The sequence below is a fragment of the Peromyscus californicus genome, unplaced genomic scaffold (genome assembly GCF_007827085.1).
Source record: "Peromyscus californicus insignis strain IS unplaced genomic scaffold, ASM782708v3 Scaffold_11__1_contigs__length_118956290, whole genome shotgun sequence".
Lineage (NCBI taxonomy): Eukaryota > Metazoa > Chordata > Mammalia > Rodentia > Cricetidae > Peromyscus > Peromyscus californicus.
The window spans coordinates 59,626,907-59,650,433 of NW_026294402.1; the positions used below are offsets into that span (position 1 = coordinate 59,626,907).

At 40.3% G+C, this 23,527-nt stretch overlaps 1 protein-coding gene across 3 annotated transcripts in view; it reads left to right on the top strand.

Moving 5' to 3' along the window:
* Dennd4a (DENN domain containing 4A) overlaps positions 1-19,833 on the top strand; it is a 114,125-nt gene extending 94,292 nt beyond the window's left edge. For all 3 annotated transcript variants that reach the window (XM_052712143.1, XM_052712151.1, XM_052712134.1), the window contains 10 exons: positions 4,137-4,326; positions 8,220-8,314; positions 9,322-9,497; positions 9,586-9,732; positions 11,321-11,519; positions 11,758-12,012; positions 13,900-14,017; positions 14,126-14,152; positions 14,599-14,969; positions 16,994-19,833. In XM_052712143.1, the coding sequence (XP_052568103.1) occupies positions 4,137-4,326; positions 8,220-8,314; positions 9,322-9,497; positions 9,586-9,732; positions 11,321-11,519; positions 11,758-12,012; positions 13,900-14,017; positions 14,126-14,152; positions 14,599-14,765 (1,374 nt within the window). In that variant the 3' untranslated portion in view covers positions 14,766-14,969; positions 16,994-19,833. The remainder of the gene's footprint in view (positions 1-4,136; positions 4,327-8,219; positions 8,315-9,321; positions 9,498-9,585; positions 9,733-11,320; positions 11,520-11,757; positions 12,013-13,899; positions 14,018-14,125; positions 14,153-14,598; positions 14,970-16,993) is intronic.
* Positions 19,834-23,527: the final 3,694 nt, after the last annotated feature.

A 23,527-nucleotide genomic window follows, 5' to 3' on the forward strand; every position in this document is an offset into this window, starting at 1 on the left:
ATAAAGACCATGACTCAAAGCAGCTTAGAGAGGAAAGAGTTTATTTAGCTTACATGTTCCAATTACAGTCCATCTTTAAGGGAAGTCTGGGCAAAAACTCAAGCAAGATCAGAATCAGAAACGGTGATGGAAAACTTCTTACTAGACTTATTCCCTGGGAGTTGCTCAGCCTGCTCTCTCATGCCACTTAGGACTGCCTGCCCAGGGCTGGTACCATATCCACAGTGGGCTGGGCCCTCATACATCACTCATTAATCAAAAGAATGGCCACAGACGTGCCTACAGGCTAGTCTGATGGAGGCATTCTCTAAATTGAGGTATCTCTTCCCAGATGACTCTAGTTTGTGTAGTTGAAAAAAAAAAAAAACTAACCAGAACAAAGACCCTGTCTCCAAACAGTTACAACACAATAACCAAACAAGCAAACCCCCATATCAGGTGTCCCACAACCACCTGTAACTCCAGCTTCAGGCAGGGTCTGACCCTTTGGGCCTCTTCAGGAACTTGCGCTCATGTGTACATACTACATATATAATTTTTTTTAAATATAAGGTTCTTGACACCTGGGGAGCAATACTCAAGGTTGTCCTCTAGCTGTTATATGGACCCATCTACAAGTCTAGCAAAAAATATTTTTCAAAACTTCAATTAATAGTTTGAATCCACTGTGATTAACATGAGGCCACTTCAGCCCACCCTACATCCTCTTACTGATTACAAAAACTTCAGACAAAATATAAAAACAACTAAAGATTCTACAAAGCAACTAAGAATTGATGGAGTTGGAGGAAGGACCTCCACAGAGATGAGTTTCCTGTTTTTCATTCCATACCTCCTTGCCCCAAGGGCAGTCACAGTGGAACATAGTAGCTCAAAAAACTGAAATCACAGGAGAACCCTTACTCTGTGCACAAAAGAATCAGGAAAGAAGGCCTTGGGGCACTAAAGAGTTTGAAGGAGGCCCATTCAAGTCTCAACTTAACCCTTGATTTACACACACGATAGATGCAGACTAACAGAGAAGACTGAATTCAAACTCCACCTACAAGAAGCAAAACATAGAACACAGCCTAAATATAATTTAGTAATGTTTACTAAAACAAAAGCATCCATATTCCCCAAAATATTATAACAGTACCTGTGCTATGCAAAGTTAACATTCACAGTAGCTAAGATGAAATGATGATGATGATGATGATGATGATGATGATGATAACAACTAAACAGGTGGGCATGGTGACATGTGCCTGTAATCCCAGCACTTGGAATACAGAGTCAGAGGAATCCAGTTCTCAGCTACATTACATAGTTTCAATGCTAGCCTGGGCTGTATAAGACTTTCTCTCAAAAATGATGATGTAAAGAACTGAAAGGCTGGAAATAGTGATGCACACCTTTTAGTTACAGTGACCAGGACTCTGAGGAAGAATTACCCTTAGGCTTAGGCTAAGGGAAGTTGTCCTCTGACCTCCATGAAAACCATTTCTCTACATATTACATATCATAAGCAAACTACTAACAACCAAAGCCAGCTATGAAAAAAAAAAAAACAACCAAAGTTATGTAGGTAAACCCTGTCAGAGAGAAGAGAGAGAGGGAGGGAGAGAGAAATCCAGACAAAACAGAAGCAGGGGATATAACTCAGTGGTAAAGTGCTTGTTTATCATGAAATAAACTCATCTGAAATAAACTCAAGAACAGAATGCAGATAACAGCAAAAAAAAAGACTATAAGAATGCATAGATGATGGGGGGCTGGAGAGATAGATGCCTTAGCAGATAAGCACTTGCTACTCTTGCAGAAGATCTGGGTTCAGTTCCTAGTATCCACACGGTAGCTCACAACTGTCTAGAATTCCAGTGCCCCTTTTGACCTCTGTAAGTACTCTGTACACATGGCACATATGCAAACATGCACTCAAAGCACACACACAAACTAAAATATAAGTCAGTCTTTTTAAAAGTGCACAGAGCCTTCGGGACTTGTTAGACAATATGAAAAGTGTAAATAGGATAGGTATAGTTGTCATTTCAGAAAGGATTGAGGAAAATGATTATTGCCCAAAAAGATACTTGAATTAGTAATGCTGTAACTGACCACATTTAGAAAAAAAGATACAAATTTACAGACATGACACAACACACCATAAAGGAAAGAAAACCACATCTGGGGCCACTGAGATGGCTCACTGCCAGGGCAGGCACTTGCACAAGCCTAGTGACCGAGTTCAGTTCCCAGAACCCATGTAAAGGGGGAGAACTGACTGCATAGTTACCCTCTGACCTCCACATGAGCCATAGCCCTCCAAAATAATAATAGATCCTTTTTAATACATCTGTACTTACTGTAAGCAAAGGGCTAACAAAGCCATCTGTAAGAAAACAAGTCAACTTTTTAATTGTTAAAAAAATATTAAAGAAAAATTGCTAAAAGAATAAAGATCTGAATGGCCATGTGTTTTTGTCATAAACCCATGAAGGGAAGAATTCAGTGAGAAAGCATCTTTAACATGTTGAAAGAAGACATGCCAATGCAGAGGCTCTATCCAGTGAAAATACTCTTCACAGGTTTAGGTAAAATAGGGGCACTCACAGATAAAGAAGGGAAAGAGTGAATGAAAAACAAGCTTGCTTTGTGAACTGTGCTCAAGGGAGACCAGGCTGAGGAAAACAGAAAAACTGCGTCTTCAGGAAGGAAGAAATGAATTGTAAACAGTTGCCAGCATAATGGATGCCTTTTGCCTCCTAAGTTCCCTAAAGCGCTTATAATAGCTGAACACAAAAGTTGTTTACATTGTAGAGTTTTCGGTATACGACTTCATAATTTACTTCTGGCGGGGCTGGGGGCAGGATGGGTCAGAAAGTTGGAGCACTCGCTACCCAGCCTGAGGACCTGGGTTCCGTCCTGGGGCCTCCATGGTAAAAGGGGAACTGACTCCGTCAGGCTATCCTCCAACCTTCACCCTTTGCTGTGGTGTGCAAATACTCCACCCCCTCAAAACATAAATAAAAATTTTAATTGAATTTAAAAACTGAACTTAACTGAATTCTAAAATCTTAGTAGGAAATTTTCTTGAATTTTTGAAGTCAATTTTTGTGAAATTTATTTTCTGAATGTTATAGCATGTAAATTATATCAATAAGATTTTCTTGTTTTTTTTTTGTTGTTGTTGTTTTGTTTTGTTTTTGGAAACAGGGTTTCTCTGTATAGCTTTGCACCTTTCCTGAAACTCACTCTGTAGCCTAGGCTGGCCTCGAACTCACAGAGATCCTCCTGCCTCTGCCTCCTGAGTGCTGGGATTAAAGGCATGTGCCACCACTGTCCGGCCTCAATAAGATTTTTTTAATGAAAGCATATTTCCTGACCACAATAGAATCCAACTGAAATTATTAATAAGTATGGTATCAAAAAATCCAAAGTTCTAAGTAATTTATGAGTCAAAGAAAAAGATTGCTAGCCTGGAGAGGTGACTCAGTGATTAAGAGCACTCACTGCTCTTAGAGAGGGCTACAGTTAGGTTCACAGTACCCACATGGAGGTTCACCTGTCTGTAACTCTAGTACCAGAGGATCCGATGCCCTCTTCTGGCCTTCATGGTTGCTGAATGCACGTTGTGCTCAGACATACATGCAAGCAAAATAGCCATACACATAAATATAAATAAAATATTTCTTTAAATAATGAGTATTTTTTAAAGGCCAGCTGCAGAGACTTGTGCTTGTCATTATAGCAATAGAGAGTCAGAAATCCCAGGGACTCACTGGCCATCTAATCTGGGCTACTTGGCAAGCTTCAGGCCATGAGAGACCCTGCCTCAACAAAAAGTGGATAGCTGCGGAGGAACAACATTTAAGATTTCCTCTGAGCTGTACACATGTATGCACACCTAAACAAAATGCATACACATGCCTACTTCAACACAATGCAACCTTAACACAGTGCAAACACACACATGGAGAGAGTTGGACTCCAACATAGTTATCCAGAGTAGTATGCCTTTATAAAACTGGTTGTTTTTCTTGCAGAAATTATGATGTTGACCATCTGGTGGTAGGTAGTTGTTTCTATTTAAGAAGTGACTTTTAGATAATTATCTTTAAATGTGAAGGAAATTAAGCTTATAATTATGTTCTTAGGATCAAAGTTCTGATCGTACCAGTCTTTCTTCAGTGGGAGCCCAGGATTCTGAATCTACCTCTTTAACAGATGAAGATGTCTGCCATGAGTTGGAAGGAGCCACTTCCTCCCAAGAAAGCAGTGCCACTTCAGGGACCAAGGGAATTGATGTCAGCCGCACAAGCCTGGGAAGCTCTGCCTCTTTAGAAGGTTCGCCCAGTTTCTGTCATGCTGCTTATTTGCACAGTCTTTCCTTCTTTGTGATTTAATTGCTTTTCTATCTAAAAGATTTGCATGGCAAACAAACAAATAAAAATAGGGAAGGGGGAAGAACAGGTCATTTTCAAAGAAGTCTGGCTTCTGCCCTTATCCCTTCACATTATTTGCTTCTGTTCTAGAAGTAACTGTTTTTCTCACTTTTTGTTTTATCTTTTCACTTGAAAATGTAAATACGGGTCTTTTTATATATCTTTGCTATTTTGAAACTCAAAAGGTAACATGCACTAAGCCACCCATAGTTTCTTTCTCTGACCAGATCATCACTAGTGAATGCCACTCATCCATTTTCTCAGTGGCTTAGTTCAGTTTATTTTAACCACTACCTACTGCTGAGCATTAAGTTTCAAGTCTGAATAATGCCACAATACATATGTGCCATTTTTTTTAACCAATGTATCTTTCTAAGATAATTCCTAGTTTGTCCTTGAAGTAGTATTTCCAGGTTCCTTTCATAGATGAAGCACAATCCTAATTAGTCTTATCAATAAAAACCAGGAGTCAGATATCGGGGTAATGACCTGAAAGGTCATAGAAGCAAAGGAGCAACCACTAATGACTTCATACCTCTCAGGATCCTCAGGCCGAAAAGGGGAATGAGATCCTATCTCCGCCTGCCTTATAGTCCTGTCTCAACATCCTGATTGTGCTGGGATCAAAGGCATGAGCCTCCCAAGTGCTGAGATGGGATTAAAGGTGTGAGCCTCCCAAGTGCTGGGATTAAAGGTGTCAGCCACCACTTCCTGGCCTCTATGGTTAATTAGTGGCTAGCTCTGCCCTGTGGTCTCCAGGCAAGCTTTATTTGTCAAAACACAAACAAAATATCACACAACATTTTCTCCTTTTGTCTAAATAAAAAACAAAGGTTTTAACTAACATAGAAAAACTTTATACAATAAGAACAATAACTATGTAATAATATATACAGGCAATAATTACATTAACGATGTCTAGTCCATTAGCATTTGACAAATTCAGAGAGATTACTCCATTATCTGTCCTATCCTGGTGAGTCCAAAGTGTTGTACCTAATTCCCTTTCTATCCTAACTTTCATTACCACATTTCTATATCCCCCTTTTCTTTTTTATAGTGAGAACCCTGAATCTAATCTCCTTTGTTCAGCTTTTTTCTTGACTATTACCAGTAACAACTTGTACCTAACTCCCTCTCCCCTTAAATGATAATAAATATCCATGACCCATCTTTTGGGGATGTAAACATAGTTCTCTAGATTACTTCCTGTTGATTGGGAGCTTTGGGGGACCCTGAGAAAATTCAGAATTATAGGCAAGTCCTGACTAGAGAATTCTGTGAGGTGGGATCATCTCAGTCAGCAGCCTTGAAGCTGTTCTGGATGTAGAACTCAGAGGAAACTACAACAGAGGTGCTCTGAAATGTGGGATCATCTGAGCTGTCTGCTCCCATCAGAAATTTTTCCTAAGTCTTCCTTGATCAAACCTGATTTTTCTTAGCCCGGAATGAATCCAGAGCCTCTCATTTCCTGTGGAAATAAAAGCAGAACCTCTTTCCCTAAGTAACATATCTTTTGACTTAAATTTTGAAGTCAAGATTTTTTAAAATAAATAAATTGGTTTAATTCAGTATCTTTCACAATCAAATGTCTCTCAGCAATTATCATTTGCCCATTAACAGTCAAAAAATCCAAAGACAACACAATAAAATACAAAATGTAGACTCTCTGCATTGTTCATCTTTATGTGGTGTGGCTTATCATATTGTTTATTACTCTATTCCCTTTTTAAGGACTTTGCTATTATTTTTTTAAGATTTATTTATTTATTATATATACAGTATTCTGTCTGCATATATGCCTGCATGCCAGAAGAGGGCACCAGATCTCATTTTAGATGGGTGTGAGTCACCATGTGGTTGCTGGGAATTGAACTCAAGACCTGGCAGGGGGCGGGGGGACAGGGGACAGCCAGTGTTCTTAACCTCTGAGCCATCTCTCCAGCCCTTACTATTATTTTTAAATAATTTTTTAAATCTATGACTGTTTCTACCCTTTCTCTACTCTCTCCCAAACCTACACACATTTTTCAAACATACTATAAACTGTTTAGAGGTTTGTTTGTTTATCTGAATCTGTCTTTATTGCATATCTCTATCTTTTTCTAACTATATGAGCCTTTAAACTGCTAAGCAGTGTGGATAGGACCTCTGCCTCTGCCCTGCCTGGTTCCCTAAGAGCCCAGCTTCATGGCAGAGTCATTGGCGAGAGCCTTGTTCACCTCCCCAGCTCTGGGGAGCTTCTGGGTCCACACTGCCATTGAGTAGCATGCCACCTGCTGCTCATAAACCCCATTTAAGTGTTTGTCTCTTTTAAAAGAGCCATGCAGTTTTTGCTGCTAGCACTGAGTCAGGAAGCCATCTCTTAAAGGAGCAGTGCCTCTGCTTGCCGCTAGTAAACAGAGTCGACCCAAGAAAAAGCAGTTACCAAGAAGCCAAGTTTTGACTCTGTTTTTGTGTGTTTAGAATCCTTTTTAAAGCCTTTTCAGGCTTTATGTGGAAATTCTTGCCCCACATTGGGTGCCATATGAAGTGTGATCCTAATTAGTCTTATCACTAAAAAACCAGGAGTCAAATATCAGGGTAATAACCTGATCATAGAAGCAAAGGAGCAGCCACTAGTTACTTCTTACCTCTCTGGATCCTCAGACTGAAAAGGGGGCTGAGATCCTGTCTCCACTTCCCAAGTTCTGGGATTAAAGGTATGAGCCTTCCAAGTACTGGGATTAAAGCTGTGAGCCACTGGGGCTGGAGAGATGGCTCAGAGGTTAAGAGCACTGGCTGTTCTTCCAGAGGTCCTGAGTTCAATTCCCAGCACCCACATGGTGGCTCACAGCCATCTGTAATGAGATCTGGCTCCCTCTTCTGGCCTGCAGGGATACATGCAGACAGAACACTGTATACATAATAAATAAATAAATCTTAAAAAAAAAAAAAAAAAAAAAAAAAGCTGTGAGCCACTACCACCTGGCCTCTGTGGTTAACTAGTGGCTAGCTCAACCCTCTGATCTCTAGGCAAGCTTTATTTGTCAGAACACAAACAAAATATCACACCACACACAGAGGCATACTGTTTTGCATTTTCAGTAGCTGTGTGTGAGAATACATTTTTCCCACGTTCTTGTCAGTATGACAAATTATGTTGGGTAAAGATGCTTGCTGCCAAGCCACATGACCTGAGTTGCGTCACCAAGACCCATGTGGTGAAATGAGAGTACTGACTCTACAAGTTGTCCTCTACCTCCACATACTCATTGCATGTGATCACTCACATGCCTGCACACAAATGCACGGGGAGAGAGAAATGCATTGACTAAGCATGTTGACCAACTCCTGTGTTTTGCTGCGAGGAAAACACTTCAGCTTAGTTTTTATGTGTATTTCTGTTATCAAAATGAGGTGGAGAATCTGTTCTTGAACACATTTAACTATCCCCTGAGCTAGTATTTTACACCATTTTTTTTTTCATTGAAAAAGACTTTTTCAGCTGGACAGTGACTCGGGAGGCAGTGGCCTGTGGATCTCTGTGAGCTCAATGCCAGACTGGCCTACATAGCCAGTTCTTGATTAGCCAGGGCTGTTAAACAGAAAAATTCTGTCAGGGGGGCGGGGCAGGAAGAAAGAAGGAAGGAAGGAAAGAAAGAGACTTTCTCATTGTTGATTTGTTTTTTCTAAATTACTTTTGGAATGCTTAGTAGAACAAGTTATAGTGTTTCATCAGAATTTATGGAAGAAAGGATTCTTACATTGCTCCTCCTGGGTGTTCATGGTTTTGCTCTTTATTTTTTCAATCAGGATCTCTGTCAAAGTTTGCCTTACCTGGAAAGTCAGAAACTGCATCTTCCCTCAACACCAGTAATACAAATATCTTCCAGAACTATGCAATGGAGGTACTGTTTTCCTCATGAGAGTACCTTTGTATAAAATGCCCATTTCTGTAGTATTGATGGTCATTGTTGGAGTGACCAAAGTTGAGTATGTATCATCTGACATTTCAGAAATGACTTCCAAGGTCTGGTTTTTTGTTTTTGTTTGTTTGGTTGGTTGGTTGGTTGGTTTTTCGAGACAGGGTTTCTCTGTGTAGCCCTGGATGTCCTGAAACTCACTCTGAGGCCAGGCTGAACTCAGACTCACAGAGATCTGTCTGTCTCTGCCTCCCAAGTACTGGGATTAAAGGCATGTGCCACCACCACCCCACCACCACCCCCCATCCCCCACCCCCCGGCTGCATCCAAGGTTTTTGATACCTGTTATTTCAAGTCATTGATGTCAAGCTGGTTTTTTAGGACAGTTCTATGTTTATTGGAAATTTGTCAGCACTTATATTTATAGCTTGTTATGCATACATTCTCTTTGAACATTTGTTTTGCATCATAAACATGATCAATTTTGTTGTGCAAACTTGAAGAAGGTGAGGAAACAGCTTGGCTTTGTTGTCAACTTCCATCATGGTTTTCGTTCTTTGTTAGTTTGACAAATGAAAATGAGGATTTCTCATTTTCTTTCAATGAAAAGTTATACTTTCATACTTTAAAAACTTTCCCCAGTTTTTCTCAAAAATATTGCTTCCAAATATTTTGTTAAATGTGTTTGCTATTTCATGCTAATTTTACATGAAGAAATTTAGATTCAGCTGGAAAATAAATAACGAGCACTGATGTGAAGTTTACATTTCTGTGGCTTTGGGGATTTTTGTCTTATGAACTTCAACAGCAGCATTACAGTACCATACTAGCTTTGTCATAATGTACAGTATGTGGCTGTACATGTTGAAATCTTTTGATTAATGTCAGAATTTTTGTGAGCTTTCATTTTCCTATGGGCTTCTTGACTAAAGTGGGTTTTAATTTGTAGTATATGCAGGCCAGCTTGCTTAGTAAAATGTTCTCTTCCCTAGGTTCTCATCTCAAGTTGTTCTCGGTGTAGAACTTGTGATTGTCTTGTCCATGATGAGGAAATCATGGCTGGCTGGACAGCAGATGATTCAAATCTCAATACTACGTGCCCATTTTGTGGCAATCTTTTCTTACCCTTTCTGAATGTTGAAATCAGAGATTTAAGACGACCTGGAAGGTAACAACATGCCCTTTCTCCCTTTATGCTTAAGGATATTGTTTCCTAAAATGCCTTTTTTTCAAAATGTCTTTGATTCACATTCTAGATATTTCTTGAAGTCCAGCTCATCTACAGAAACCATGCACTTTGCATCCTCCATCTCAAATCAAACAAGGCAGTCTTGCATTTCAGCATCAGCCTCTGGTCTCAACACATCTGCTCTCTCTGTTCAAGGGAATTATGACCTAAATAAGTAAGTATGACTGTGGAGAACGTAACTACGTATATTATACTTGCTGTTGACATAGGACAGAAAAAAAAGTTGGCCATTTTAAGGTATAAGTTTCTGTGAAAAATGTACATTCCATAATCTCATCTCTCAACTGGTAGAGAAAAGATGATGTTTAAGGATGATCTGGTCTATATAACAAGACCCTGCCTCAGATGGATGGATGGATAGATGCATAGATGCATGGATGCATGGATGGACAGATTTCTATGAATAATAAATTCATTATCTTATGCTTTTTAAAAAAAGATTTTCTTTATTTATATTTTATATGTATGGGAGTTTTGCCTGCATATATCTAAGTGCAAAATATGCATGCACTACATGTGGAATCCATAAGAGGGCTTCATGCCCCCTGAAACTGGAATTAGGGATGGTTATAAGTCACTATGTGGATACTAGAAACTGAACCCAGGTCTTCTGCAAAAGCAGAAAATGCTCTTAACTCTATCTCTCCAGCCCCTCATTGTCTTAAATCCTTATATTTTTAATTAAAGTGATATTAAAGTGCTCTAATGTCATAACTATATAAGTCTGAATGTTTGTATGTTAAACTTCATGAACTCCAAAGTTAAAGTATCGTTTACCTGTATTTTGCTTTTGTTTTTGTTTTTGTTTGTTTGCTTGTTTGTTTGTTTGGAGATAAGATCTTGTGTAACCCCATTGGCCTTTAACTTGCTATGTAAATGAGAGTGATCTTGAACTCCTTATCCTCCTGTCTCCACCTCCCAGATTCTGGAATTGTAGATGTGAGCCCATGCTCAGCTGCTTACCAATATTTAAAAATGAAAAAATATCTGTAGTACACTTGAAGCTTATAGTGACCAGCTTTCTCTCCATCTTTTTAAGAATTAATACTAACTTCTATTTTAGAATATTAATTTTCTGTTTATGAATATTTAGTAGTGTAAGAAAAGTTGGAGCTGATATAGAACTAGAAAATTAAAAGCATGTATAGCAATCCAATATAAGTAATACATATTTAAATGCAGAAACTGGGCTCTTTTTTGCAAAAGTGCCAGATTCACCATATGTAACTAAGTAAGTGAAGCCATGTTGTCAGCGGCGTGTGCAGAGAAAGAAAATGCCTATGTACTGCTGGCAGGGCCAGACACAACCCATTGATCATAAATACTTAGACTGTTAGACAGTCTGTTCACCTTCTCTCATTATGTGTCCCTTGTGTTCCACTCTCTCTCTGTGACTCCTGAAAGAGTGTGTATCCATATTCTCTACTGTGTATATCCAAGGGTTAGTCAGGATGCTATGTAAAATCTCCTCACTACATATTTTCAGTAAATGAAATGAATCTTGAGTATTGAAGATTTGTTTGATATAAAGGAAATTTGACTCAATTGCCACAATGCTTAAAATATATCTTATTTCCTAGTTGGTGACTGGATAGCACATTTCTTTTTATTTAATTTGCTATGTCCAGCTCTGATTCTAAAAGGAACAGCATGGTTTTTCTAGATAAGATGATATGAAATAAGATGAGGTCAGATAAGACAGACTAGGCACTGATAAGATTTTTCTTTTTTAAATGTCCAAGCAAATCTAAACTGCAGGAAAATGCCTGTGCTCGAAGTATTCAGATCCCTGCTCACAGAACAAAAACAGTTGTGTCGAAATGTCCACTATTCCCTATGGCCAGGAGCATTAGTACTTGTGGCCCCTTGGATAAGGACGATCCTGGAGGACAGAAGCTCATCCCTACAGGCAGCCTGCCAGCAACTTTACAAGGAACTACAGTATGTATTTGAGTGTTTTTCTCATTTGTAAATTGATCATTTACACAGTCTTGTTCCCTTGGTCCCAAAGAACATTATTAGCTTCAATTATATTATTGTCCCAAAGAACCCCATCCTGTGATACAGTTCTGTTATCTTTCTACAAATGGAAATCATAGACATTTTTAAGTATGCTTTAAATTTAAAATAATAATGCATCTTCATTCTTACATTTGTCATATATGATTTTATTCAACAGGATTCTTTAGGGTTAGAATGGCACCTTCCAAGTCCAGACCCTGTCACTGTCCCATACCTTAGTCCCTTAGTGGTGTGGAAGGAACTTGAGAGCTTATTGGAAAATGAAGGTGACCATGCAATAACAGTGGCAGACTTTGTGGACCATCATCCAATTGTCTTTTGGAACTTGGTGTGGTATTTTAGACGTCTGGACTTGCCCAGTAACTTGCCTGGATTGATTCTTTCTTCTGAACATTGTAACAAGTATTCAAAGGTACGAGAGTAAAGTTAAAAGGCAATGATCATCATACTGTTTGCATATTCCTAATGATACAAAGTATGGTTTATTTTTATGTTTGGTATTTACACTATCATCTGAATCATCACATAACACAACTGTTTTCAGTTGGATTTGCAGACTAGCAGTGATACAGTTGTGGTTTTAGCCTTCTCAGAATAACTTAAAACATAACTGAGTTTTGTTATCACTTGAAGAGTAATCTGGCAATTACTCTACTTATAGTAGAGCTTTTTGAGTTAGTCCCCCATACCTCTTTCAAAAATAAGAAAGAGCACCACTTTTCCAGAGGGCATCTGATTCATATTGCAAGTATGCACCGCCATTCTCTTCATCCCTCACTCTGAATCTTACTGTGTTCATTTATTTATTTAATTGGGTTTTTTTAAATAATGCTCAGGATCAAAACCAGGGCTTCATACATGCCAGGCAAGGGCTCCACCACTGAGATGCATCTTCAGCCATTTTATATTTACATTTGTATGTGGTTTGGTTGGTTTGTCTGTATGTGTGAGTACAGATGCATGCTGTGGTCAGAGAACAACCTCAGAAGTTAGCACCGACCTCCCACCTTGTTTGTTTTTGTTTTTGTTTTTGTTTTTCGAGACAGGGTTTCTCTGTGTAGCTTTGCGCCTTTCCTGGATCTCGCTCTGTAGACCAGGCTGGCCTCGAACTCACAAAGATCCGCCTGCCTCTGCCTCCCAAGTGCTGGGATTAAAGGCGTGCGCCACCACTGCCCGGCCCCACCTTGTTTGGAAGCAGGGTCTTTTTGTTACTTTTCGGCTGTGTACTCTAGGTTTGCCAGTCCACAAGATCCTAGGAATTCTCCAGTTTCTACCTCCCATCTCCTCATGGGGGTGCTGGAATCACAGACATTCACATGACTGTGTCCAGCTTTTACGTGTGTTCTAGTGATTTGAACTCAGGCCCTCACACTTGTGTGCCAGGCACTTAGCCCACTGAGCCATCTACCCAGCCCTGATATGCTGTTTTGTAAGGGTGTTTTTACCTTTTCTTATGACGGACAACCGAAGTGCAGTCTCTAAGCTCAGGAATTTTTTGTCTTCTCTCTTGTTTTTCTGTCTGTGACCGTGCACATGCTTTTGGGGTTTTTTTTCTAGTACATCATAGATGACTGACAGAGATATTAATTCAACCATAATTGTCTTAGCTGGGCAAGTGCCTTGAACTGAGAAATAGTGGGTGGAGGGACCAGGCCTTCTAGATTTATTTTTCTGTAGACTTCTGAGCAGGGACAAGATTAGTTCTGTGTGATGTCCCTTCTCGCTTGCCTAAAGTGCCTTGTTAAATCTGCTGCTTAGAGATCATTACCCTCTCACCCCAGCAAGTCTTCCTTCAGTGGGTATCAAATATGTAAAAATAAGAAATTTTCTGTTCTTTTTTCTTTCCTGTGTGTGTATCTTTAAAATTTTTTTATGAGACTTTGTGCTATCTAGTTTTATGTCCACTTGACACAATCTGGAGTCATTTGGGAAAAGGGAACCTCCATTGACAAAATGCCCCCATCAGATTGGTCTTTGGGCAAGCCTCTGGTGCCCAGACCACTGTCCAGGGTGCTGTATGCAAGCAGGCTGAGCAAGCCATGGGGGGCACATGAGCAAGCGGCGTTCCTCCATGGCTTCTGCTTCAGTCCCTGCCTTCAGGGTCCTGCAATGAGTTCCTGCCCTGGCTTCCCTCAGTGATGGAGTGTGACTCAAGAGTTGTAAGCTGAAATACCCTTTCCTCCCCAAGTTGCTTTTAGTCATGATGTTTTATCACAGCAATGGAAACCCTAAGACAGGTTTTATAAAATATTTACAAAATTATGTAAAGATCAATAATAAATTTTATTTTACAACACAGATTCCTCGCCATTGTATGTCTGAAGACAGCAAATATGTTTTAATACAGATGTTATGGGACAACATGAAATTACATCAGGATCCAGGGCAACCCCTGTACATCCTCTGGAATGCCCACAGTAAGTGACATCATAGAATGCTCACTTGAGGAGAGTCATCTCCTCTTCCTTGAAAAGGCCTCAGTGTGTCTAATTGACTTCTCCATCACTGTGCTTTTTGTCTTCCAGGTCAGAACCGCACTCTGCTGTTTGAGAGTGAGTGTTAACTGGTGTATTAGTGCTGCCTTCTGGGGAGGAGCTGAGCTCTTGGTTCTGTTTGGGAGGGCTGCTCTGTATGTGGTGAAGGGCTTGCTTGTGTTTTGTACAGTTTGACTTGAAGAACATTGTTTGTCCCAACTTCTTATTTTACTTATTTTTGGTTTCCGTCCCTGGCTGTTGATGCAGACTTTCCCTCAGGGGCTGTAGTAAGGAAAACTACTTTTAGTTGTCTGTTTGAGGCCACAGAATTCCTCAGGCCCATTTTTATCACTACTTGTCTTACTTTCCTATTTCATTCTTTTATTTTTAAACTTCTCTTCTTATTGTCCTTCATTTGTTTTTTAATGCCTTGTAACGTCTTTAACACTTGTTAGTTGCTCTTTAATTTATTTCTCCCTTCTACAAAAAACATTTCCTTCACCTGCTCTTTTGTTCTTTTACAGCTCAAAAGTATCCAATGGTTCATTTATTACAAAAAAATGATAACTCATTTAACCAGGAACTGTTGAAAAGTATGGTGAAAAGCATTAAAATGAATGATGTCTATGGGCCCATGAGTCAGATTTTAGAAACACTGAATAAGTGTCCACATTTTAAAAGACAGCGGTAAGTCTTTCCCTCAGGTGAATGGGTTATTTCTCTAACCAGATGTGTCCTGTTTGCTCCATCATGCTTATGCTTACATAGCATGAAAGAGAACATAGACGCTCTGAGGAGTCTAACGTTTTTCCCATGTCTTTTGGTCCACAGGAGTTATATAGAGAAATACTATTTCTCTCACTGGTGGCACTGGGAAGAGAAAACATTGATATAGGTAATATAGTTGTACAGCATACTATAGTTTTTAAAGGGTTTTCATTAGTGGTCTTAATTATTATCTCATTGTATTGACTTACTAGAAAAATAGTTCTTTTATTTTTAGCATCTCTTTAAGATGTATTATTTTTAAATGATGTGTATGTGTTTATCTGTATGTAGGTTTGTGCATTTGAGTGCAAGTGCCTCTGGGGTCCAGAAAGAATAGATCCCCTAAACCTGGAGTTACAGGCTGTTGTGAGCCACCCAACTGGATGCTGGGAACTGAGTTCAGGTCCTCTGCAAGAGCAGTAGGCACTCTTAAGTGCTGAGCCATCTCTCCATCCCCACCGTTGTTTCTGTTTGTTCGTTTGGTTGGTTGGTTGGTTTTTAGCTAATGTAAAAGATACTTTAGTCATGGATTGTATAATGATGCAAATAATAAGCTACTATCTCTTGGGCCTCACATTGTAGTGAGTTTCTCCAAGCACTATCTAATTCTTTACGAGTTCCTATGAGAGTGGTCCTATTACCAGTTGTATACAGCTGTATATTACCTAAGCTATTAAGGATCTGGGAGGCTAAGCAACTTAACCTCAGTCTCAGGCTTTCAGTGTTGTGTAATATCACTATGGACATTAAATTTACCAGATGACCTGAGTTTGAGCTCTGGAAAACACACGATAGAAGGAGAGAGCCAAGTCCTGCAAGCTGTTCTGTAGCCTATGTACACACACCATAACACACGTGTGTACATGCACACACACACAAATAAATAAATAAAATTTAAAACTATTTAGATAGGAATTGAAGTCACATAGAGATCAATGTTTAGAATCTTTGTTTAAAAAGGAAATGTAATAGCTGGCATGATCCTCGGTAGGTAAAAGCACTTGCCATGTCAAGCGTGATGACCTGAGTTTAATTCCTGGATCCCACAGTTAGAAGGAGAGGATGGACTCCCAAAAGATATCTCCTGACATCTACATGTGCACATCATAGCACACACACTTGTGCATATACACACACAATAATAACAACAATAATAAGCTTTTAAAAATATGATCCAAATAAATGCAGTCAGAGGCTGCTGAGATGGCTCACAGTGAAGAGCACTTGCTGCCCTCCCAGAGAATTAGAGTTCAGTTCCCAGCACCCATGTCAAGCAACTTACAACTTCCTGTAACTCCAGCTCCAGGGGATCCAGTGCCGCCTTCTGCCCCCCATGATGACCTGCACACATGTACACAAACACAGTCACTGGAGGCTTAAAAATAAGAAATTTGACAAATGATTTTCACATTTAATTGGGAAAATGATTGCACAGAGATTGGCAGGAATCAAAACTAGTAAAAGAAACAATAAAGACATTGAAATGGTACAGTGGAAAATATCTGGTTAACATCTGCCTGCCTCTGCCTCCCAAGTGCTGGGAGTAAAGACATGCACCACCACTGCCCAGCAGGAAAATTTAACTGTAAAAAAAAATTATATCATAAAGGTAAAAATTTAGTGATCCATTTTTTTTCTTAATCTTGTTTTGTTAGGGGAAATTACTATGATTTTTTTCTTTTTCTCAGTGCTAGAAATTGAACCTAGAGCTTCAGGCATGCAAGGCAAGGCAAGCGTGCCACCATGGAGGAGTAGTCCCAGCACTTGGTGCTTTGTTTGGAGTCAGGTTCTTCTTGATCTTGTTCTGTAGCCCAGGCAGGCCTTGAGCTGACGGTCTTCCCGCCTCAGCTTCTGCAGTGCCTTGATGGCTGGACTGTAACAGGGGCTTTGCTCCATTACTTATTCTTGCTGATTAATTGAGCATGAAAAGCAAATTACAAAAATGTGTGCATGGTATTCAGTGGTTTTTAGCACAGATGTTTGGTCTGTACTACTACCTCTGAAATGTGTTGTACTCTAAGGCTTCTTTAAGCTCAAAACATATTCTTTGTCCCCATAGTTTTTTGTTTTTTGTTGTTATATCATAGCAACTTGATTGTGGTCAATATCAGCCATTAATTTCTTCTTTTATTTCTTAATGACATTTTGCAGATGCGTTTGACAAAGAGTACAAGATGGCATATGATCGTCTCACACCTAGTCAAGTCAAGAGCACACATAACTGTGACAGGCCACCAAGTACTGGGGTGATGGAATGCCGGAAAACCTTTGGAGAACCTTACCTTTAAGATGTGTGTGTGTGTATGTGTGTGTGTGTGTATATACATTCAATATATATTGTATAGTCAGTATACAAAGGAACACTTTTAGACTCTAAACTTCACTTTTTGAAAAGGCATTTGTAAATGGATGGGAAGGTTTAGGTCACTTGTGTACAGAATGCTTCCGTAAGAGGACAGTGACAGATAGGGAGAGAGCCACTTATTTCCCGTTTCTTCCTTTGTTAGCTCCCTGTAGAGTAAGTAAGTACTTTGTGATGAGGAAGTCTCTTTAAAAACTTGATTGTCGGCCGGGCGGTGGTGGCGCACGCCTTTAATCCCAGCACTCGGGAGGCAGAGCCAGGTGGATCTCTGTGAGTTCGAGGCCAGCCTGGGCTACCAAGCGAGTCCCAGGAAAGGCGCAAAGCTACACAGAGAAACCCTGTCTCGAAAAACGAAAAAAAAAAAAAAAAAACTTGATTGCCACAGATTAGACAACTGTGTTATGGTGTCTCTTAAAAGAGACAGGTAGGAAAATCATGTATGGAACCTAAACAGAAATGTGAGATCAAAGTATCTCCTGTTTTCATGGACTATTCAAATGTTTTGACCATGAAGTTGTATTATACATATTTTAAATTGTTTATAGTAAGTTGATATTTTTTTAATTTTTAAATTTAATATAGCAAACTTAAAATGAATTTAAACTTATGAAACAAGTGTTTATTTTCTTTGTCTCTGCTCTTTGAAGTAATTAGCACAGCTGCAGATCTCTATATGTATATCTACCTATATTTTTTTTATTACTTGAGAGAATGAATTTTAGCACGTCAGTGCTGGTGTCAGCGTCCTCCTCGGATTGCCTGCTAGCACCCCAAGTCTGACCACTGAGAGGGAGTGATGGAAGGCAGGGCATGAGCGCTGTGCAGGGAGTCAGACAGGGTGCCTATGCCATGGTCCAGTCTCCTCCAGTGTGAGTAGATGCGAACAGTACCCAGGGAAAGTAGCTCACAATCCAAATATCAACTTAAATGTTAATATTCTATATGGAAACTTACATAGGGAAAATACGATTGACATCGGATTCTTCCAAATTTCACCCAAAATATTGGGTATAAAGCAAATTGTACTATAAAATATGTATGTGAAATATGTTTTAATGGGGTATTCTGTTAATAATATGTATAGAGAGAGATTCAAAGTATTTTTTGAAAGCAGAAAAATAGTAACCGTCTAAAAGTACAGCCAGAGAGAATTTCCCATATTGAGGAACTTAGCTTTTTCAACAAGCTTCAGAATCTGAAGTTCATGGAATCTAAAATGTAGAACTATACATAATCAGACAATAAATTCAATATTCAAACACCATGAGTATTAAATTGACTTTTAAAATGTATTTTTAGTTATATTATTTCTAAGATCGCTTTCTGTGAATAATTTCTCATAAGGAAAAAGCATCCTTTGTCCTTTAAAATTGTTCATGTCTTTTCAGTGTATGTATGTACATTTGCAAAGGTTATCATTGATAAAAGAGGGCTAGCCATTTTACAAAGGAGAGGAAAGGGTGGTCCCAAACTTGGTGTTTAAAGCCAACAGACATGATGCTTGACCTGGAAATATCTTAGACCCCTGAGGCTCAGCAGTTTAGCCACAGAAAAGCTGCCTTTCAGTTCCTGCCACCACTGAGTAGCCAGGCTGAAGTGTTTCACGGCTTTTGCCTTCTGGCAAGTTGTGGAGAGAGCATAAAATGTGAATCTTGAGTTCAGTTGGTTCGAGGCTGAACTTACTTACTTGAAAACACTGGTGCTATGCACGTGTACCTGAGCTCCTGTCGGATCCACCCAGCCTCACTCTGCTGTCCTGTTCCACATTCCCCAAGTCATGGGAAGCTGAGAAGGACACCCGAGAGAGGAGGCTGTTGGCGCTGGTGGTAAACATCCCCTCACACAGGATTTGGGTTCTCGTCTGTTTTCTTTTCCTTCCCTTGTGAGAGCAGCTCGCCCTGTTCCCTCCGGTTTCCGTAGTGCAAGCTGTGTAGGAAGTGAGTTTGACAGAGACAAAGCGGCTCTTCCTACTCACTCAGAAGGCTGAGCACGCTTTCTGTCTCCCAACCCTACCCTGAGTTCGTTTTCTGTCTCTGAATAAAGTTGTGTTTCTCCTGCTTTTAATCTCCAGGAAGTATTATTGTATGAAGACAATTTTTAAAAATAATATCTAAAACATGGAATAGAACTCAGTCAGCCTTGCTCCAAAGAAAACTAGAGTAAGGATCATCTTTTGAAACAATTTAATACAAGCTGTTTTTCGGGTTTTTATTGAACACACATCTTGGAAAATTGTGGCCAGTAGTGTTGGAGAGCAATGTCCTTTTCCTCCACTATCTAAGTTCTTATTTCTCATTCTTAGTTTTGCTTATGTTTAAATTGTTGGAAATACACCATGCTCATGCTAGTATAGTTTAAGACTCTTACTAGGTTTGAATGTTATTCTGTATATGTATATACTACTTTAAATATTCAGCATTTTCCTCCTGTTGCCCGATGTCACAGTACATAGCTATTCACCTTCTGATTTTGTCTTTTTTCTTAACTTTTTTATAACCTTTAAACCCCCGAAACTATCACCTTATCTATAATAAGGTTCTCTAGTATGTCTTCTCATTTTGTATATAGAGAAATGACCCTGAAAATGTTGGTTCAGCATTTTAGGCAATAAATACTTATTTTTACTTCATGTTGATAATTACTATTTATTGGTGCAACTAACAAGTGTTAGCTAATCCTATATATAACTTGCATTGTATTTTAAATAACTTATGGAAAGAAAATACTTTTTTTTTCAAATGGGCAGTAGTTGAGCATTATTTTATTTCTTCCGCCATAATTTAAAGGCTGCTTTTCGGCACTTCATGTCAGAGAAAGAAGAGAAAGAGCGAGTGGCCTTTGAGAGGCCTTGGCCTGGTGCTGTGGCTGGGGTGCTCATCCTGTTTAGATTCAGCACAAAGCCCTATGTGACCTGCCTTCAGGGACATCAGCATCCTTAGGACTTGGAGTCTTATCACCCGCTCCCCATACTACCTGACTTTGCTAGCCCCAGGGAAAGCCCCATCACTGGCTAACCGTGTTTACAAGAGAAGCAGGGCATTCATCTGTGTAGGAATTGTGTGAATCGTCTGTGCACACACTCACACTCTGAGGCAGACTCTACTGAAACAGTTCCTGCTGTCTTTCTGTAGTTGCTGTTCCTCTTTATATAAAGAGTTATTTCCAAATGATTTTCTTTTAATGTAGCAACTGGTGGGCTAGTCTATACAAGAACATTTTCAGGTTTTACTGACTAGTTACAGTGAAGGACCTGAAGACCAGAAGTATACCTTTGGCTCTGCAGGCTGACTTGGGCATGGCTATCCTGCCGTGTTGCATGAATCCTAATTGGTCTTATTTTAAAGACTTGGAGCCAGAAGTCAGGGTGAAAGCTCAAAGATTTCAGAAGCAGAGCAAGCCACAGCCACCACCTCTTACCTCACCAGCTCCTCAGCCTGAAAGAGTGTGAGTTCCTGTCTCCTCCCGCCTTATATTCCTTTCTCTGCCCAGCCATATCACTTCCTGTCTCAACTTTCCTAGTGCTGGGATTGAAGGTGAGTGATCCCAAGTGCTGGAATTAAAGGTTCCCTTTTAGATTGGATTAATCTCATGTAGCCCAGCATGACCTTGAACTCACAGAAATCCAGATGGATCTCTGCCTCCTGAGTGCTAGGATTAAAGGTGTGTGCCACCACTGCCTGACCACTATGGCTAACTCTGTGGCTAGCTCTGTCCTCTGACCTTCAGGAAAGCTTTATTAGAGTACAACAAAATATCACCACACTGCCAGGCCCTACTGACCCCCTGGGGATGGGCGGGCTTGCTCAGAGAGCCCTTTTTCTTCATCAGGACCAGTCCCAGAATACTTACAAACTGTACCTGCAGATAAGGGCAACTAATTATTTCCATTTACCTACCAAACTGTACTTTCAATATAAATTTCAGTTCCTGCCCTCACAGAACTCAGTTGTTAAATGAAAATTCTGATATAGACAGTGTTGTTTTAAAAAAAAACAGTTAAAAACCATTCTCGTATCTATTAGTGACAGTGCAATAAAATGTTCAAAATATGCCGGGCGGTGGTGGCGGCGCACGCCTTTAATCCCAGCACTCGGGAGGCAGAGCCAGGCGGATCTCTTTGAGTTCGAGGCCAGCCTGGGCTACCAAGTGAGTTCCAGGAAAGGCGCAAAGCTACACAGAGAAACCCTGTCTCGAAAAAACCAAAAAAAAAAAAAAAAAAAAAAAAAAAAAAAAAAAAAAAAAATACATACAGTAGCTGTTTTAAAACAGCAATTCCCAAAAATTTCAGGTAGATCCATTCCCATTTATTATATAAAAGTTGAACCCAGTTAGTCAGGAAGTGCTTCCTATTGCTTGGGTGGACATCCGGGATGTACAGCTGCAGGGGAGGGAGAGGACAGCTGCAGGCATTGTTGCCAGTGCACTCCCCCCTCACCCAACCCCCACCCCCCACCCCACCACCGCTCAGACTTCCAGGCTCAAAGAATGAAGTCGAATTTGCTTCAGGCAATTCTACAAACCATTTGCTATCAAATGGAAGGGCCATCTCAACATTGTCTTGGCGTGTTAGCATACTGGTTTACCCCTTTTAAAAAGGCATGCTTTTATTAAGTTATGGTGGGTTTATAAATATATAACACAAATTTAATTGATTCTTTTAGAAGTTATGCAGATTGGAGCATGAGAGGTGGCTCAGCAGTTAAGAGTGCTTACTGCTCTTCTGGAGGGCCTGAATTCAGACCCCAGTGTCCACATCAGGTGGCACCCACTTCAGCTCCAGGAGTTTCAGCACCCTCTTCTGACTTCTACAGGTGCATGCATGTGTGTGAACACACACACACACACACACACACACACACACACACACCTTAGCACTCATGTATGCACACATACAACATCCTAAAAGATACAACCCAGTGGTGCTGCCTTTGCCTAGCACAGTGGTTCTCAGACTGTGGGTCAAGACCCCTTTGGGGGTTGAATGACCCTTTCACAGGGGTTGCCTAAGACCATCAGAAAACACAGGTATTTACATTATGATTCATAACAGTAGCAAAATTACAGTTATGAAGTAGCAACAAAAATAATTTCATAGTTGGGGGGTCACCACACCATGAGGAAAGGGTTAAAAGGTTGCAGCATCAGGAAGGTTGAGAACCACTGGCCTAGCATGACAGGTGCCCTAGGTTTAATCTCCAGGATTTAAAAATGTATCTTGGAGGAGAAAAAGAGAAAAAAGAACTTCAATTTTTCGAGGCTGGAGAGATAGTTCAGTGGTTAAGAGCACTTGCTGCTTTTCTAGAGGACTCAAATTCAGTTCCCAGCACCCACATCAGAAGGCTCACAACTGCCTATAACTCCAGCTGCAAAGGATCTGACCCCTCTTCTGACTTTTGCACGTGTGTAGCACACACACACACACACACACACACAAGGGCACATATATGTTAGTAAAAACATTAATTCAAGTTCTGTTCTCTGTGCCTCTGAAGTAGTTGCTTCCCCAGTGAACCCCCACTCATCTGCCAGAGACCCAGCTTTTCTCTTTGTACTTGTCCTTTCCTGTCACAATAGGAAGTACTTGGAACTTCCTTTGTGGGCAAAGGAAAATGCCAGAAATTCAGCTGCTTGGGGAAAGGATATAAGATCATTCTGGTTTTAATTATTAAATAGTTTTATAATTGTGGAATTTCTCACTGTCCACCACTCTGCCTGATGAGCATCAGACCTTTGGCTGTTGGCAAGGTGACATCTTTGAGGCAAGGTGGAGCTGGCTGCTGACAACGGATTGGCACCCAGAATGTTGGCATTAGCCTTCCTTTCCACAGAATTGTTCTTTCCTGTTCAGCCATGGCCTGTGGAGGCCACACAGAAAAGTTGCGCCAGGAAGGAGGATAGTTAAGAGTAGGAAACTTGAGGGACAGGGGAAGAGTTGGCTCGGCAGGTGGACTGTTCATACAGCAAGCGGAAGGACTTGAGTTGGACCCCCACCACCCACATAAAAGGCGCCTGTAATCCCGGTCTGCGGATGAAGGGAAACAAGGAGCCTGTCTAGCCTAGTCAGTGAGTTCCAGGCTCAGTGAGAGGGTCCATCTCAAAAAAGGGTAGAAAGTGTGAGAAAGACACCCAGTGTCAGCCTCCATGTTTACATGCATGTGCATGTACGAGCACATTCACACACACACACACACAAAGCACGCACGCACGCACACATGCACAGAGAGAAATTTGAACATGTAGTCTTTACCAGTCTTCTCGTTGAGCTCTGACCTGTTGACCTAAAGATGGGGTGAGTCCATCCATGTTTGTAAAATAAAATACAA